General features: G+C 41.7%; 1 protein-coding gene across 1 annotated transcript in view; it reads left to right on the top strand.

Moving 5' to 3' along the window:
- The window catches only part of CNTNAP4 (contactin associated protein family member 4), a gene marked incomplete at its 5' end in the record, with an annotated part of 280,039 nt that overhangs the window by 142,312 nt on the left and 119,379 nt on the right, over positions 1-18,348 (top strand). The window contains one exon of the mRNA XM_054177755.1: positions 8,753-8,900. Coding sequence (XP_054033730.1) covers positions 8,753-8,900 — 148 coding nt within the window. The remainder of the gene's footprint in view (positions 1-8,752; positions 8,901-18,348) is intronic.

Genomic DNA, 18,348 nt, shown 5'->3' with positions numbered 1-18,348 from the left:
AGTGTCTGTAGCCCTTTATTTTCCTCCTTTGGGGAGGGGTAAAATATCTTCTGTCTGCTCAGCATAAGACAGTAACTAGGAAGATAATAGCTTGAAGAAACCATTGAATGAATGGAAAAATATAATATTATGTACATGACATCAGTGTATCTGACACTAATTAGTCATGATTGCAGCATGGCAGTGATATTAAGATCTCTCTACTGTTTTGCCAGAAAATAATTTTATTACTGTAATTAGTCAGATATTTTTCTTTTGACCATACCATTATATAGATGAGGTGCACAACTTGAAGATGATTTAAACACATCAAAATTTATCAGGTGGAATATGTTTCTATGGAAATAATGGAAGTTATTAGAGGCAGTGGACATTAACTTGAACAAGATTTTATGATTTCCTAGCCAGTTTTTTCCCTATCTTGTCTGTATTATTCATGTTGCCATTAATATACACCACCTTCTTTACAATATATGCTATGGTCAGTAAGAGTTGTACATATATGGAATTGATGTGTAGTTTTGTCAATTTAAGATTACTCTAATTTAACTATATTTGAAAGAATTCAGAAAGAAGACCTGATTAAAAATACAGCAAATAACATGGTACGGAGTCTTCACCAAGATGCCACTGCTAATATTTTATAGCAAATAGATCCAAAAGTGTTTGCAGACATAATTGCTTATGACTAACATAGCCTGAACAATCTTTGATTATTTTATCTACAAAAATAATTTTGTCCAAGCCATAACTCCAATCTGGAAACCAAGTAAAGGAGTCAGTTGTTTAGTACAGTGTTTCTTGGTCAAAGTGAAAGATTTTCTACTAATTTTTTCACTTTAACCAAACAGTTCATATCTACTGAATTTCAGAACTGACTTCAAAAGCCTAGCAATTACTTTGCATAGTAGTAATATAATAATAAGGAGGACTCTGAATGACTAGGTTCTCATGCATCAAATATTTTCTTGACATTGCTGTTAATTGTACTATGTGCTGTGTTAACTTGAATACACACCTTTTCTTGCTGAGGTGTAAACAGTTAAACTACTCTCTGAACCTGAATACAGCTTAGAAGTTATGGGTGAAAACAATTAGTTTTGAATTTTCTTAGTTCTTGGATGAGTTCAATATGGGTTAATACTAAAGCCTTGTTAAAGTAGTTTGAATGATGGTCTAAGGACAGTAAATTGCCAGTAGAGTACTGGGATTCCCATTCCCTTCCTGATGACCCTTTCACTAATACCAACTACAGTTTTGGTGTGTGCCATAAGCAGAAAGACTTGTAAAAGTAGTTTAGCTTGACAGTGTTTCCAGCACATAACCACAATCACACAAGAGCAGGCAGTATTTTATGGAAACTACAGCTACCTCATGCTGATTTTGTCAACCTTTTTTGATGATTCTGGCAGCACAACTCACAAAACACATGAAACACAGCCTTCATACTAAGCTTCCTTTTCTGAAAAGAAATTATCCAAGTTAAAGTCTTATTACTGTTCTAGACATTTGTAATGGTTTGAATCAGAACAAAACAGGTCAAAAGAAGACAGTGGCTTAACCTCTTTATTTTCCCAAGACAGAATTCAGGGAAAAATAACACACAAACACAAAATTGATTCACACACACATACACACACACATAAACACACACACACAAAGTGAGGTCAGAATAGTCTTTACTGAACAAAATCAGATAAACATAATACAAAATGCATATTTACCTTAGCCTATTGTCCTGAAGGGACAAAAATGCTCTGAACCAGACAATGGGGCAGGAGCCAGCAGGTCTGTTTTTTCAGAAAAATGCCCACATTGCCCAGGCTTGCCTGAACATGTTCTGGAGCCCAAGTGGGCCAGGTCTGTGTGCCTTTGGCCACATTTGGAGAAAACCCTTTCTATAGGTTACAGTGTCAGGTTTTTATCTCTCAATCTTTGTCATCACTGGCCATTACTGTCTCGGGAAATCTATAAGTACCAGCCCAAAGAACCAGAGCCTTGCCTTGTCCAAGCTCTGGGAGGAAGCACAAGCCTCACGTGGAAGCCGAGTTGTGTTTCAGTTTACCCAGACAGGACTGAAAAGACCCCTCACTGTATAGTGTTGTAAAGCTCAGGGGCAGACAAGATGCCTCTTGCCAGGCCAAGAGATGAACCCCCGGATGAGCTGAGTCCCCGGGACAGTTTCATTTTATTGGAAGAAGGAATGAGTGCCACTGTGGAGGATTGCAGCAGAAGAACCTCTTTTCTACAAAGCTTTCAGCTATAAAGCCTTCGGGAATAAATCCAGCTGCAGACACCAACAGAAAGTGAAACTGTGCTCCTGCAACTTCCACATGGTCAATGCTGTTTTGGTTTTGTTTAAATTCCCAAGTGTGCTGCAGGATATCAAGATCAGTGAGTAATTATGACATCTGATTTTTATAAGCATCTATTGGTCTGTTGCCCTAGGGAATTCTGGAGTGTCCCCCGACCCTTGTGGGCAATCTCTGGCTTCATTGCCAATGTTCCCTTTTTTTCCTTTACAGTTTAAAGTGCTGTTTGTTGTTTCTGGATTTTTGTACATATTGCTTAAATTGTTACTTGTTCCTGCTGGTGAGATATCTGTTCCACAACCGAATACTTCAAACCAGTAAATAGGTTTTATTAATATTTTTCACAGGATTTTTATGGTTAATAAAGTTATTCATATTTTTTAATAATCATTCTGCCTATTGAATATAAATAGCTTTTACGATCATTATGCCTGTTTGCAGAAAAAACATGGCATAAAGCAGCAGCAAGCAGAAGAAAGAAAGCCAAAAGACCAAGCCAGGATGCTACTCCCACATTCTTCTTTGTCCCACCAGAATCCCAGAGGAAAATCTCATTATTCAAAGCTGTCATGACTGCAGCATGGTACGAATAACAGCATCAGGGTCAACTCAACCCATGACATTCTCCACCCCTTTTTCTATACCACCTGCACCATGCCTTGTAGCAATCAACATTGAACAGTTCTGCATCATGCATCAGTCACTGTCCATTCTCACTCAAAATGTGATCACTTTGTAGTACACAGAGGACTGCTCACTGAAGATGCAAAGAAGCTCCACACTGTTCTAGTACGTTTTGGATCAGTCCATGACCATTCCAAATCATTGGGCTGTGTTTCCACTGCTGGGGCAGTTGAGTCCAGTGACTCCTTCCATTTCTCCAAGTGAACACAAACTGTGGCATGCATTCTGGTGCTTGGCTTCCAATGCATGCAGGAGTGGAAATCCATCTGTCACACCAGAAATACAGAGAAGTTCCACCTCTGCAATTAGACAAGCTGTCAGTTCCATGTAGTTCTGTAAAACTAGTTGTCCCTATCCTCCATCTGGTTGGAGCTTTCTGACTGGAATCACCTGCATCTTGTGAAAATGTTTTACAAATCCCATCAGGAGAATTAGAAGCAGTATTGGCTTGTCTGGTTTCTTTGGGTGATTTTCAATGGGAACTGAGGCAGCCTTCTTCAGTGAAGAATTCCCTTGTAATTCATATGCTCATGCATCCAGGACTGAAGTGGGTTTTCTGTCCCGCTTTCTCAAGTCCTCCGCATTGTCATACAAGTAAAACCACAGGTTATGTTGTGGTGTGTACATCCCAGATTCTCTCCCTCAGACAGGGGAGCACCTGGTACTCATGCCTGAAACATGGGACCATACAGGTGGTGAGTAGAACACGTTCTTCTTGAGTTGATGGACATCTCAGGACAGTTCCTTCACAGCTGAAACACAGTCCTGGAAAAAGAAGGAGAGATTTTTCGCACTTGCATTGCTGAGGCCTTCTGTTTGCTTCATTCCTTGTCCTGGCCATTCTCCAAACCCGAAGATAAAAAGTGGGCAATCAGCCCTGGCTCTGTCTCTTGTTATCTCCCTTTTCATTATCTCAATCCCTTTGTCTCTTGCCAAGAATCTGACAGTCTTAATTAAGACAGCAGCTTTTTGTGCCCTGTGTTGGAAGCCAGAAGAATGTAATGCTTTGAATCAGAACAAAATGGGTCAAACTAAACCAGTAGGTTAACCTGTCTATTTTCCCAAAACAGAAGTGAGGGAAAAGAAGTAACATACAAACACTTGGGACTGGGGGGAAAAGAAAAAAAAAAAAAAAAGTAAAAAAAAAAGTGAGATAAGAATAGACTTTACTAAGCAAAATCTGATAAGCATAATACAAATTCATAATTACCTTAGCCAATTTGCAGAAAAAGCATGGTGCAAAGCAGCAGTAAGCAGAAGCAAGAGATCCATAAATATCAAGCCAAGAAGCTATTCTCCCATCCCTGCTTATACCACCACCATCCCAGTGAAAAAAAATCAACACCGAAGAACCCAGAACCAGAAGCAGTGACTGCAACAAGAAGCCTCCCATGTTACAATCATGTTACTTCAAGCCTCATTATACTTGTCTGCTGCCATGACTACAGCATGGTATGAATAACAGCAGCAGGTTCAACTCAATGCAAGAGAACATTAAAATGGAATTAAAATTTGCTTGTGACTGTACTGATTTAACATATGCATTTCATATGAAACAATGTTTCAAATAAATATAATATTTATTACAATAAGTACACAATAAATGCAAATACATTGTGCATGCTGTTTAGTCCTATAGTATGTTTTACAGTGTGTGTATATATACATATATATATATATAAAATAAAATAAAAGCTTCATTTATAAATAATCTGTTGCAGGTGATCTAATTTCTAGCTCAGTATACACAGTACGTCGGTCATACACAGCTTTACCTGTGTTAGAGTTTTTGAGTAACTGAAAAAGCTTTGGCCCTGATGTCAATCTTATCCCTATTCTGAAAGACATGTTTTGTTTCTAGATAGAGGACGGAAAGGAAAAAGAAGAACTTCTCATTTACCTTGTCTTGAAGTAAGCTTACCTTCAAAATTGTTCTGCGCTTGGAGATGCCTTTTCTCAAATGCAGTTTAGAGTACATATGAGATTTCTGATGCCATAATGATCTGAGCAATTCTGTCTTCCAAACAGGGTTAGAATAACTTGAGGTAAAGAAACAACAGTTAGAAACTGAGTAGGAGAGTTAAAACAAGTTGGAGTGTTAAAACAAGTTTGAGTGTAGGCCCTCATTTCAGGCTTCAGTTCAGATCAGGGTATTGGTCTTTTGTGGAATAGAATAGAGACTAGGCTGTGAAGAGCTATCTGCTTAGATGTCTATGCTGCTCAGCACTCCTGCTTCTATATAAGGCTAAACTGCAGTGCAATGTTTCCCTGGTTCAAAGCTATCATTCATTGAGAAAATGTATGTCTTCGTTATATTTAAAACACAGTATAACACATCCCAAAGATGTATAACAGTATAACGCATCCCTAAGAACATTAACTTAGATTCAGTGGGCAGTTATATTCGAATGGATAGCTTTAAAGCCCTATTAATATTTATGGGAACAATACTTATTATGCATAACACTCATGTTAACTGAGGGTTATATTGAGTCCTTTTTAATCATCAGATGCCTGTGTATGTTTTGAGGACACTGTATAATCTAGAAAAATGGCATGTTTCCTTACAGTGATTTGGCACATGAGTGAACTTATCAGGAGTGGGAGGAAAGAAGCTTATCATCTGATTATAGTTGTTCTGTGCTTAAATGATTGTTGGATTGACTGGGAAACAGAAATTGCATTCTACTGTAACAGAAAGAGTGTATGTGTCATGCTGAATATGCTTTTCCACCTAAAGCCTACAGGCTACTATCACAGGGTTTAGGTGTGCCATAACCACTTGTAATCTTGAGGACAAGCTATCTGTTTGCCTTCTTCTTCTTGTGAAAAAGATTAAAGCTAAAAAAATCCTCAAACTATGTATTTTAACCCTTTGAGTGTTGAAATAAAGTCATAAAGATCCATTTAATGCTCCTCTTGATAGACTTTAAAGTATATTCATCTTAGATAAATTCTTTGCAGAATGATAGCTTAAAATATCCTTTAAAAACTGACCATTCCAAATTATTTAAGGAGTAATTTTAGTTACTTTTAAAAAAGTTAAGTGACGTCAACCCTCAAATTTAGAATGAATGGCTAAGTACACCCTGCAGTAAAAAAATAAAAAAAAACCAGCAAAACCCACAAAACCCAAAACCCAACGTACATTCTATACTAATTATCATGATGTGGCTGCCCTCTGAAAAGTATTTGGGGAGAAAAAAAAAAACAACCTTAAATGAATAATTCATTTGCTTACAATATTTCAACTTTTGAGTCCTTCTTTCTGGTTCAGTCAATAAACTAACTGCTTCTTTCATTGGCAGCTCTACCAGAAAGTAAAGATTTCATGGGACAGGAGGTTTGGAAGGACCTCATTCTCCAAATAGTAGTCCTCCTCAAGTGTTTGTTTCAGCATGTTTCCACCTTCACTCACTGTGACTGTTACATTATAAAACATGAAGCTGAAAGTGATGTGAATGTTCCAAGGCACTAACCCTCATAGTTTTCTAGATTAATAGGTTAGCTGTAATGAAAACATTCAATATTCTTTCTCTTTTCCTCCCCTTTTCCCCCCCCTTATTTTTCTTTCCAATTCAGTGTTCTGAGATCAGAATTTATTAAAATTTTGCTAGTACATAAGAGAATAGAATAGAATAAACCAGGTTGGAAGAGACCTTCAAGATCATTGTGTCCAACCTATTATCCAACACCACCTAATCAACTAAACCATGCAACCAAGCACCCTATCAAGTCTCCTCCTGAACACCTCCAGTGATGGCGACTCCACCACCTCCCCGGGCAGCCCATTCCAATAGGCAATCACTCTCTCTGTATAGAACTTCTTCCTAAACTCCAGCCTAAACTTCCCCTGGCGCAGCCTGAGACTGTGTCCTCTTGTTCTGGTGCTGGTTGCCTGGGAGAAGAGACCAACATCCGCCTGTCTACAACCACCCTTAAGGTAGTTGTAGAGAGCAATAAGGTCACCCCTGAGTCTCCTCTTCTCCAGGCTAAGCAACCCCAGCTCCCTCAGTCTCTCCCCAGAGGGCTTGTGTTCCAGGCCCCTCATTATTTTGTTGCTCTTCCCTGGACACACTCTAGCAAGTCAACATCCTTCCTAAACTGAGGGGTCCAGAACTGGACACAGTACTCGAGGTGTGGCCTAACCAGTGCAGTGTACAGGGGCAGATTGACTTCCCTGCTCCTGCTGGTCATACTTGTGCCCTCTTGGCTGCCTGGGCACACTGCAGGCTCATGTTCAGCCTACCATCGACCAGCACCCCTAGGTCCCTCTCGGCCTGATCGCTCTTCAGCCACTCCGACCCCAGCCTGTAGCACTGCATGGGCTTGCTGTGGTCAATGTGCAGAACCCGGCACTTGGATGTGTTCAATCTCATGCTGTTGGATTCTGCCCATCTGTCCAGCCTGTCAAGTTCCCTCTGCAAAGCTTCTCTACCCTCCAGCAGATCAACTCTTGCCTCCGGCTTGGTGTCTTCCGCAAATTTACTGATGATCGACTCAATGCCCTCATCCAGATCATCAATAAAGATGTTAAAGAGCACGGGGCCCAGCACTGATCCCTGGGGCACACCACTAGTGACTGGCTGCCAGCTGGATGTGGCACCATTCACCACCACTCTCTGGCCTCGGCCCTTCAGCCAATTCCTAACCCATCACAGTGTGCTCCCATCCAAGCCATGGGCTGACAGACTGGCCAGGAGTTTGCTGTGGGGGACAGTGTCAAAGGCCTTGCTGAAGTCCAGGTAGACTACAGGCCTCCCCACAAGAGGCAAGGGTAGGAGCGGCTTTGAGTGCAATAAGTGCACGTCTGATCCAAAAAAATTATGAAAGTAGGAGACACATGCCTGAAGCTGTTGGTTTCTAAATAGTTAGCTTATGGCTATAAAATCAAATTCAGAAAATCAAATTCAGAAATCAGGATCAGAAAATAATATCAACTTAATGATGCTAAAGTTCATAATTACATCTCTTCACTTTCTATTTTTTAACATTTTTCTTTATTTTTCTAATGTTTCTGTATATTTAATTCATGTTACAAAAAAGAAAAAGTAATTTTATCAGTTCAGTACTGTCAATTCAATACAGTTCAATACGGTTCAATCAATTCAGTTCAATACTTTCTATTACAAAGCTTTTTTTTTTTTAATCTGTTTTCAGAGGGAAAGTAGGGAAATTTAGAAGGTTTTTTTATGTTTGGTTGGTTTTGGTTTGGTTTTTTTCATAAGAACATTGAATTCTGATTTATTTTTTTAATGCTCTGAATTCTTTAGTTGGAAATCATAGTCTTTCAACACCTTGATCTGTCAGTATATGAACCTGGATTCATCATGCTACCTATTTAAACGGGGTTTGCTATTACACTTACCAAGCCTTTTGGTAAGAGGAAATCAGAGAGTTCACTTTGTTGCCTTAAGAAAAAATTAGATGGTACAATACACTGAGATGCCAGACTCACATATTTTGTGAAAGGAATGTTTATTTTGGAAATGTTTCATTTACTGAAATTTTTGAAGGTGTGAGATCTTTCAGTGAGTGTCGTGTCAGGACTACATATACGGTTGATTTAACACTTAACCCAGAAGAATTGTCAAGCTTTACATGGTCATTGTTCCTATTGAATTCATTGAAAATCACATTTTATTCCTGTGCTTGACTGTTTGCCAGATGAGGTTTTAAATGCAAAAATCAGCAATACTTAATATACTTCAGTATTCAGTATGGATGTTGCTGATCTTGTTTTAATATTCTTCTAGGCCTTTTCTGGAAACACAAATGCAGACAGTGTCGTATACTATAAGCTTCAGCACGCCATTAAAGCAAGATTTCTCCGTTTTGTGCCTTTGGACTGGAATCCAAACGGCAGAATTGGAATGCGCATTGAAGTGTATGGATGCACATATAGTAAGTCCTTTTCTAAATCAGCTAAATGAAATGACTGTTCATCATTGGGTTTTGCTACCTATTTTATACTTCAAATTACATTTCTAAGGTTAAATTTAATCCTGAATAAAATGGATTCAATAAGTTTATGCAAAAACTTGACTAGTTCTGTGTCTTCTAACTGTATTCAATGCTTATTTTTAAATTCTTTCGATGTTGGGGTGAATGATGTGGATGTAATCCAATAATTGTGAAATTCATTTTTTGATAATCTTAAGAACTGCATCTAACATAATGTGCTTTCTACCTGAAGAGAAAATGTGGCAAATTTCTGCAGTGTTAAATATATATGGTTCAAGCCAATAAGAGTGCAATTTATATGTCCCACAATGGGTACCATAATGGGTACATGTTTTAAAAAGCAGTATCATTAATAAAACATTAATAACTCATATAAGAATTTGGAAGACAAATGGATAAGTGTTATCTTTGTATTGGACTGCTGAACTATGTAAACCTTCCTGTCACCTTCCTGTTTCCTTCTTGTTGCAGTTCTGCATCCCTGGATTTGAAAAAAACCATTTATTTTAACAAGTTGTTTACTGCTTTTTTATTCTCCATATCTTTTCTCCTTGAGGCAGTAGAATTTATTTTAGGAAACCTCTTTAACTGATTATTTTAAGTACTTTCATGTGTTGGTGTTTTTTTAGGATATTTTTTCAGCTTCTGTGCGTAGTCACCTAGAGACTTGATCCAGTGGTGGACTCGGCAGTGCTAGGTTAGTGGTTTGATTCAGTCTTGGAGGTCTTTTCCAACCTTAATCATTCTCTGATTCTAAGCACAGCTGATCTCTTCTGAATGGTCTCCATATATATATATATCTTCTATTTCCATCCATTAGTATCTGTTTTTAAACTGAACATCAATAAACTACATCTCTGTACTTTGTGTCTTACACTTGTCTTTGTAAAATAAGTAAAAGATCATGAACTAAGAATATTTACAATTTCATCTTGGTTGCAGGAGTTTAGGTTATCTCAGAAATTAGGCAAACTTCCTCATTCCAGAAATGCCAGGAGAGGGGTGTGAGCAGCTAAAACCACAGAATTCCTATGTGGTATCTGCCTTGCAACATGACTTACAATTTCTAGAACAATCTGATGACGCTTATGTAACTGGGAAATGTAGTCAGTATCAACTTACTCTTTATTGTTTCAAATACCAGGACTTTTAAAAGTTAAAATTGATAACTTTATTCTTCCCAGCTGAAAGGTCATCTGAATATCCCACTTGAAAGCTTTGCTTCTCTCCAGTCCTTTACCTTATACATTTGACAGTGTTTAAGTCCTTAATCACAGTCATGCTCTCAAAATTTCCAAACTGAAGAGATCTCTTTTGCACATGCCTAAAATCTAGATTTTGATTATCTATAGTTGCTACTGTAATTTTCCCTTTCACACCTTGTAAGGTGTCCTATAGCTCTCTTTTATGATACTCATATTACTACACTGATAATGGAAAATCTATGAATCTAAAGCACAAAGAGAGGACAGTGCCTATATTACAAAAAATACTAAAACACATAGATTAAGCAGTTACACAGTAAAAATATTCTGTATATGGACAATAACTTCTTTCGTAGAAGATTATGTATTTTTCCCTGTTTTTTTTTTTTATTTGGTACAGGATTGTACAGATGACTTATGGGGAAAAAAATAAAAATAGTGGTAACCATCTTCTAAGATTAGGCTAAATTTAAAAGAAATGTTTACTCTATCCATTTTTCACTGTAATGTATTACATGAAGAACATGATACTATTAAAAACAGAAAAAATATTTTTTAAGCTGGTGAAGATTTTGCCTGTGTTAATGGAAATATGAGTTTCTGAAATGCTTATTTTTTTCTATATATGTGTGTTTTGATTTCAAATTAATTGCAGACTGTTTATCATCTCTTTATTTATCTTGAACATCTACTATTACTATGTGTTGCTAGCAGTATAATTAAGAGGTTGAAGCTGAAATAAAACCACATGCTTATAGTCCTAAAATAGACTTTAAAATTTCAATGATTAATGTCCACTCTCCAGTCTTTTCCTTCATTTATTAGACATGTATAGGATATATTGTTACAGTAATTCTGTCTGGCTGTTTCTGAACTGATCTTCCAGATCTTCTAACACTGTTAAATGTGTTGAGGATTCCTGAACAGTATGAATAAAATCAATGGCAGAGTTCTTGACTTGGATAATTAACTTTGGAGGGCTTTATTTGAATGATTGTTAAAACCTTATTTTAAGTGTGGTTGATTATAAACAAAAACATGCTTTGTTTTGGTTTGGTTTTCCCAATGGTTTTGTTTGAAGTAACATCTGATTCATGACATAGCTAGCTTTTCTAAGCAATGTGCATCTTTTAAAGTTTGCATCCTGAAAACTAGAAATGGCCAGAGAACGTTTGTATCCTTTTAATACAACTGTTCAGGAATAAGAATATCTAAAATTAATAAAAAAGTCAAATAATTTGTTTTAATTTTGTTTTCTCATAGAGCAGGGAGGTCATTGTGCCCCTGTAACTGCACTGGTTAGGCCGCACCTCAAGTACTGTGTCCAGTTCTGGGCCCCTCAGTTTAGGAAAGATGTTGACTTGCTGGAACGAGTCCAGAGAAGAGTAACGAAGTTGGTGAGGGGTTTGGAACATAAGCCCTACGAGGAAAGGCTGAGGGAGCTGGGGTTGCTTAGCCTGGAGAGAAGGAGACTCAGGGGTGACCTCATTACTCTCTACAACTACCTGAAGGGAGGTTGTAGACAGGCGGATGTTGGTCTCTTCCCCCAGGCAGCCAGTACCAGAACAAGAGGACACAGTCTCAGGCTGTGCCAGGGGAGGTTCAGGCTAGATGTTAGGAAGAAGTTCTATACAGAGAGAGTGATTGCCCATTGGAATGGGCTGCCGGGGGAGGTGGTGGAGTCACCGTCATTGAAGGTGTTCAGGAGGAGGCTTGATGGGGTGCTTGGCGCCATGGTTTAGTTGTTTAGGTGGGTTGGATTGGTTGATGGGTTGGACATGATGATCTTGAAGGTCTCTTCCAACCTGGTTTATTCTATGTATTCTATGTATTCTATTCATTAATCTCTGATAATTTAAATATCAACAAGAATCAAACAATTTTCCAAATACATTGTTACTAAAACATGCTCAGATCACAAGGACTCTTGATCCTCTCATGCATGAGAACTTCCATTTTCTTAGAGGCATTTCATCAGTTTCCAATGTATTTTCACAGTACACTAGCAGATTTAGCTCACTTTAAGTTGTGAAAGGCACATTGTGAAAAATAAAAGATGAGTGGTCACAATGAAAATCAGCCTTTTTCGTTTTCCTTATGTACAAGAGTGGAGAAGAGAATAACCATTGAGGCTGTTCAAGTCCAGGACTATTAGAATTTGAGAGTAGCTGGTAAATATTTAAAAAAAAAAAAAAACAAACAAACAAAAAACCACGCAAAAGTTAGAGCAACCCGGATGTTTCATCTCATTCTTTCTATCCTGCTAATTTGTAAAAGATCCAAGCTTTATCTTGCACAACTTTCAATTTGTGCAGTGTTAACACATAGATGGTGAAGACAAAAATATCTGAGAAATGTTATAAGAATGTTGATTAACATCTGCACCCTTTCATAATCTTCATTCATGCATGTTTATTTTCAAAATTTGGAGAGACTAGGTTTTGCTTCTTGGCAGCTGGTATTGCAGAACAGTGAAAGGGATTTTGGAGAACAGTGACAAATTTGGTTTATGCTATTGTCTTGATAAATAACAAGAAGAGTTTGTTCCCAATCAAAGAAATCTGCTGTTATTGCTACCTACTAAGAATATAGTTGGTCAGTTGATATGATAAGTACATAACAATCTGCAAGATCTGACATTTTTATTGAAACTATTAACCTTTAGGTTCATTATTTAAATTTAACATTACTGCATTTACTTTTCTTTCCCTTTCCCCTTCCCTTTCCCATTCCCCTTCCCTTTCCCTTTCCCCTTTCCTTTTCCTTTTCCTTTCCCTTTCCCCTTTCCTTTTTTTTCCCTTTTCCTTTTCCTTTTCCTTTTCTTTTTCCTTTTCCTTCTCCTTTTCCTTTTCCTTCTCCTTTTCCTTCTCCTTCTCCTTATCCCTTTTCTTGTAAAATATTGTCATAAATAGAAAGTAGATTTCTCTGGAACACTGCCATGGAGCTGTAACATGATACGTACCTTTTAGAATTGCCATGAGAAGTGTGAATATGAGTAAGTCAGAAAGCACATATACATAATGAAATAATGATAATCTATCAGTCCAACTATTTTCTTCATATGTAAAACTCAGGTGTTTATTATTTCATCTATTACAATATGCCGTCAAGCAGGTCAAGGGAAGTGATACTCCTCTACTTCACTTTTATGAGGCCTCAAACAGAGTACTGCATCTGGCTCTGAGAGCCTCAGCACAAGACAGACGTGGACCTGATACATCAGGTCCAGATGAGGCCCACAGAAATGGCCAGAGGGCTGAAACACATCTCCTAGGAAAAAAGGCTGAGAGAGTTAAGGTTGTTTAGCCTGGAGAAGGTTCTTGGGAGACTTTGTATCACAGTATGACAGTATCACTAAGGTTGGAAGAGACCTCAAAGATCATCGAGTCCAACCTGTCTCCACAGACCTCATGACTAGACCATGGCACTAAGTGCCACATCTAATCCCCTCTTGAACACCTCCAGGGATGGTGACTCCACAACCTCCCTGGGCAGCACATTCCAATGACAAATGACGCTCTCTGTGAAGAACTTTCTCCTTACCTCAAGCCTAAACTTCCCCTGGTGCAGCTTGAGACTGTGTCCCCTTGTTCTGGTGCTGGTTGCTAGAGAGAAGAGACCAAGCCCTTCCTGGCTACAACCACCTTTCAGGTAGCTGTAGGGAGCAATGAGGTCACCCCTGAGCCTCCTCTTCTCCAGGCTAAACAATCCCAGCTCCCTCAGCCTCTCCTCATAGGCCTTGTGCTCAAGGCCTCTCACCAGCCTTGTTGCCCTTCTCTAGGCACCTTCAAGTGCCTCAATGTACTTCCTAAACTGAGGGGCCCAGAACTGGACACAGTACTCAAGGTGTGGCCTAACCAATGCAGAGTACAGGGGCACAATTACTTCCCTGCTGCTGCTAGCCACACTATTCCTAATGCAGGCCAGGATTCCATTGGCCTTCTTGGCCACCTGGGCACACTTCTGGCTCATGTTTAGGTGGCTGTCAATCAGCACCCCCAGGTCCCTCTCAGTTTGGCACCTCTCCAGCCACTCCAACCCCAGCCTGTAGCCCTGCATGGGGTTGTTGTGGCCAAAGTACAGCACCTGGCACTTGGACTTGTTCAATGTCATCCCTTTGGACTCTGCCCATCTGTCCAGTCCTCTGCAGAGCCTTTCTACCCTCTGACTGACCAACATCTGCTCCCAACTTAGTGTCATCTGCAAATTTGCTGATGACTGTCTCAATCCCCTCATCCAGATCATCAATGAAGATACTAAAGAGGATGGGGCCCAGCACTGATCCCTGGGGACGCCACTTGTGACTGGCTGCCAGCTGGATGTGGCACCATTCACCACTACTCTCTGGGCTCAGCCTTCCATCCAGTTCCTAACCCAGCACAGAGTGATGCAGTCCAAGTCACGAGCTGACAGCTTAGCCAGCAGTTTGCTGTGGGGGATGGTATCAAAGGCCTTGCTGAAGTCCAGGTAGACTACATCTACAGGCCTCCCCACATCCACCAGATGGGTCACCTGATCATAGAAGGAGATCAGGTTGGAGAGGCAGGACCTGCCCTTCTTAAATCCATGTTGGTTGGGTCTGAGCCCTTGGCCATCCCTCAGGTGCACAGTTATTGCCGCCAGGATAATCTGCTCCATAATTTTCCCTGACACTGAGGTCAGGCTGACTGGCCTGGAGTTTCCGGATTCCTCCATCTGACCCTTCTTGTGGATGGGGACCACACTGGCCAGTTTCTAGTCATCTGGGACCTCTCCAGTGAGCCAGGACTGGAGGAAAATGATGGAGAGCGGCTTGGCCATCTCATCTGCCAGCTCTCTCAGCACCCTAGGATGGATCCCATATGGTCCCATGGACTTGTGAGTGTCCAAGTGACTCAAGAGGTCCCGAACTCATTAATCATGGATTTCTGGGGCATTACACTGCTCCCTGACCCCATCACCCAGCTCACGAGGCCTAGAAGGCTCATTGAGGCATAGAAGGTGTTCAGGACCTCAGCCTTTTCCTCGTCATCAGTCACAGTGTTCCCCTCCAGGTCCAATAAGGAGTGGAGGTTCTTCTTGCCCTTCTTTTTAGCATTAATATATTTGTAAAAATGCTTTTTATTGTCTTTCACAGAGGTAGCCAGCTTCAGTTTCAACTGGGCCTTTGCCTCTCTAATTTTATTCCTACATAATCTAACCACTTCCTTGAACATACCTTGAGAAGCCTTCCCTTCCTTCCAAAGGTGATACAGCCTCTTTTTTTCCCTTAAATCCTCCAGGAGCTGTTTGCTCATCCAGGCCGGTCGCCTTCCCCGCCGGCTCATCTTTTGGCACGTAGGAACTGCCAGTTCCTGTGCCTTCAAGAGCTCCTGTTTGAAGTAGGTCCAACCATCCTGGACCCCTAAGTTCTTGAGGGTTGATACCCAGGGAACTTTACAAATAAGTTTCTTAAAGAGGCTGAAGTTTGCCCTCCGGAAGTCCAAGGTGAAGGTTCTGTTGGTGCTCCTCCCTATCTCCCTGCAGATTGAAAACTTCACTATCTCCTGTTCACTGCACCCTAGGCAGCCTCCCACAATCATGTCTCCCACCATCCCTTCTCTATTCGAGAACAGCAGGTCAACCAGAGCCTTGCCACCCCTGTATTTCATACCATAATCTCTGCACCTAAACACATCATCAAATCAGAAATCTTCTGATGACATGTCCGGCGAAGTCCACATCTTCATCTGGGCATCCACTCAAACAGTCTCTCATTCAGGCTCAAGTGTCAGTCCATTCCAGTCCTTCTCCTCTCATCTAACGGAACCTCCCGCGATGCAGAGTTCACTCTTCTGCGGTGCAAGCTCTTCATGGATCCGTTGGACATCCTGGTCACCTGGAAAGAACCTCACAACTTCTCAACCAAACCTTCATTCCCATTTCTATCCACTCAGCGGCATTATTTCCACCCCTGGGGCAAGTCAGTCAGAACAATCAGGCTCTGCTGCTTTTCCACCCCTCCAGGAAATAGCACGCTGAGCCTCTCTCAACAGTGCACGGACCTATCCAAGCCCAGTGCTGACCGCTTCCAGCCGCGGCCCGAGGCTCCACAGACGCATGCCACAGGTACACCGCCCCTCCACTGGGCGTTCGCGTACCGCAGATGTGGCAGCTCCAAGTACACAGCCCCACCCCGGGAGGGGAGGGGCTGCTCCACAACCTGCTGAGAAGAAGGGAGGTGGAGCCAGGTGCTAGGCGCCATTTTCGGAACTCGTCCGAAAACGTCGGGGAAGAGAACAGGGCTGGCCCCGCCGCCGCTCCGAGTGCACGGCCCGAGCCGCCGCCGCCGCTCCGAGCGCACGGCTCGGCCCTCAGCCGCCGCAACCCGAGCATACAGCAGGGCTCCAGCCACCTCTACCGCCGCGGTACAGAATCAAAATCGCCTCCACCCCTCGGGCATTCAAACGGCTCCTCCAGCGAAAACCATAAACGCGTCCCCAGGGCCCTTGAGAACAGCTTTCGAACTGAGTTCCCGTTCGCCCTTCCTGGGTATCGGGAGCCGGGCTCGCCCGCTCCGCCGCGGCTGGCCCTACCCCGCAGCGAGAACGGACCTGACTTTGATCTGCTCGCCGCTGCCCCCTCCGCCAGTTCACCCCCCGCCGCTTCTGCCGCTCCGCAGAGAGTAAAGGTGGAGGAGGGGCAGGTCCCGCATTCTTAAGCGATGCCCCAGTTCCGATGGTTAAGAGCCACCCCTGCTTGAAATAGCAGGAGGGGCTCCGTGCCACCGGCTACGCACCAAGTGTCCCCCGGCAATCCACGAGAACTCACACAATCGCCCCAACAACAACACTTTGAGCCCCAACTGCCAGAAAACCAGAACGACGCCCAGAACTAAATTTAAACTTTCTTATCTTTTGCAATCCGATCTGCAGAATGCACACAATAAACTCCTCTCCTGGCTGGCTCGCCAAGAATGTGGTGGGTTTAGAGGCAGACCCCCTCCCCACAACAACCATCCTCTGCTACCAAGAATGTGCTGGGTTGAGGCAGCCCCCTCTCTCCCCACCACGGGCAGGAATAAAACACTCAGACAAACGGATTGCAAAAGTGATGAAAGTTTAAATAGAAAGCAGTGAATGTTACAGAGAACCCAAAGCGCAGTGACAAAGAAAGATCCCAAAGCAGACCCAGAGGCATCCCATCCCCACCTGAGGGTACACCCGAGACCCTCAGGGCTCCTTCTTCCCCCTCCCTCTGCTGGGCTAGTCTCAGCTGGCCAGGCCTGAGACTGCCCATCCCCCCGTGGCCTTGGGCCTAGCCAGGCCCAAAGCCAGGAGACATCTCCCCCAGTTACCGGCTGGCGGAGGAGGAAGAAAAGAGAGCGTGCTAGACTCCGCACTGGATCTTATAGTGGTGCAAAGAATTATGGTAGGAAATACACAATTTCCTGTGTCCATCCCTCTGGGCTGGACTTCTGGACACAGGAAGTGAACACCCCAGGGGGCACCCAGCTCAAACTGCAACAGACCCCTGGTAGGCTCACTTAACAGCTGCATCAGGAAGCTGTCCTCCATGTGCTCCAGGAATCTTCTGGACTGCCTCATCTCTGATTATTTAAGTTCCCAGCAGACATGTGGCAGGTTAAAGTCACCCACAAGGAGAAGATCTGATGATCTCGAGACAGGTCTTGTGGTCTTTCAATACTCAAAAGAAGATAATAAGGAAGATAGAGAAGGTTATTTCAGGCCTGACTGGGGCTCTTGGATCAAAAGAGGATAGTTTTAGATAAAACCAAAGGAAGAGTTGTTGGGTTTTTGAAGGTTTTGTGGTGTATTTTTTTGTTTGTTTTGTGTTTATTATTATTTTTTTGTTGTTGTTGTTGTTGCAGGTTTTGTTTGTTTGTTTGAATTTTTTTGTGTTTGTTTGTTTGTTCATTTGTTTTTGATGATGAGACACTGGAACAAATTCCCCTCAGAACTTGGAGATGTCCCCTCATTGGAAATGTTCAAGGTCAGCTTAGATGGGGCTTTGAGAAACCTGATCTAGCAAATAATGTCCCTGCCCATTGAAACTGGATGAGCTTTGAAGAATCCCATCAAATCCAAACTATTTTATGATTTTGTGCTATGAAGATATCTTGTTAGGTGTCTCCCCAGGTCACCCCATTGCATGTATTAGAAGCCATTCTGCCTGTCTGACCTCCTTTCTAGAGAGATTTGCTT

Source organism: Dryobates pubescens, chromosome Z (assembly GCF_014839835.1).
Source record: "Dryobates pubescens isolate bDryPub1 chromosome Z, bDryPub1.pri, whole genome shotgun sequence".
In the NCBI taxonomy this organism is placed as follows: Eukaryota; Metazoa; Chordata; class Aves; order Piciformes; family Picidae; genus Dryobates; species Dryobates pubescens.
The sequence above is the reverse complement of the archived record's forward strand: the minus strand, read 5'-3'. Positions and strand labels throughout refer to the sequence as shown.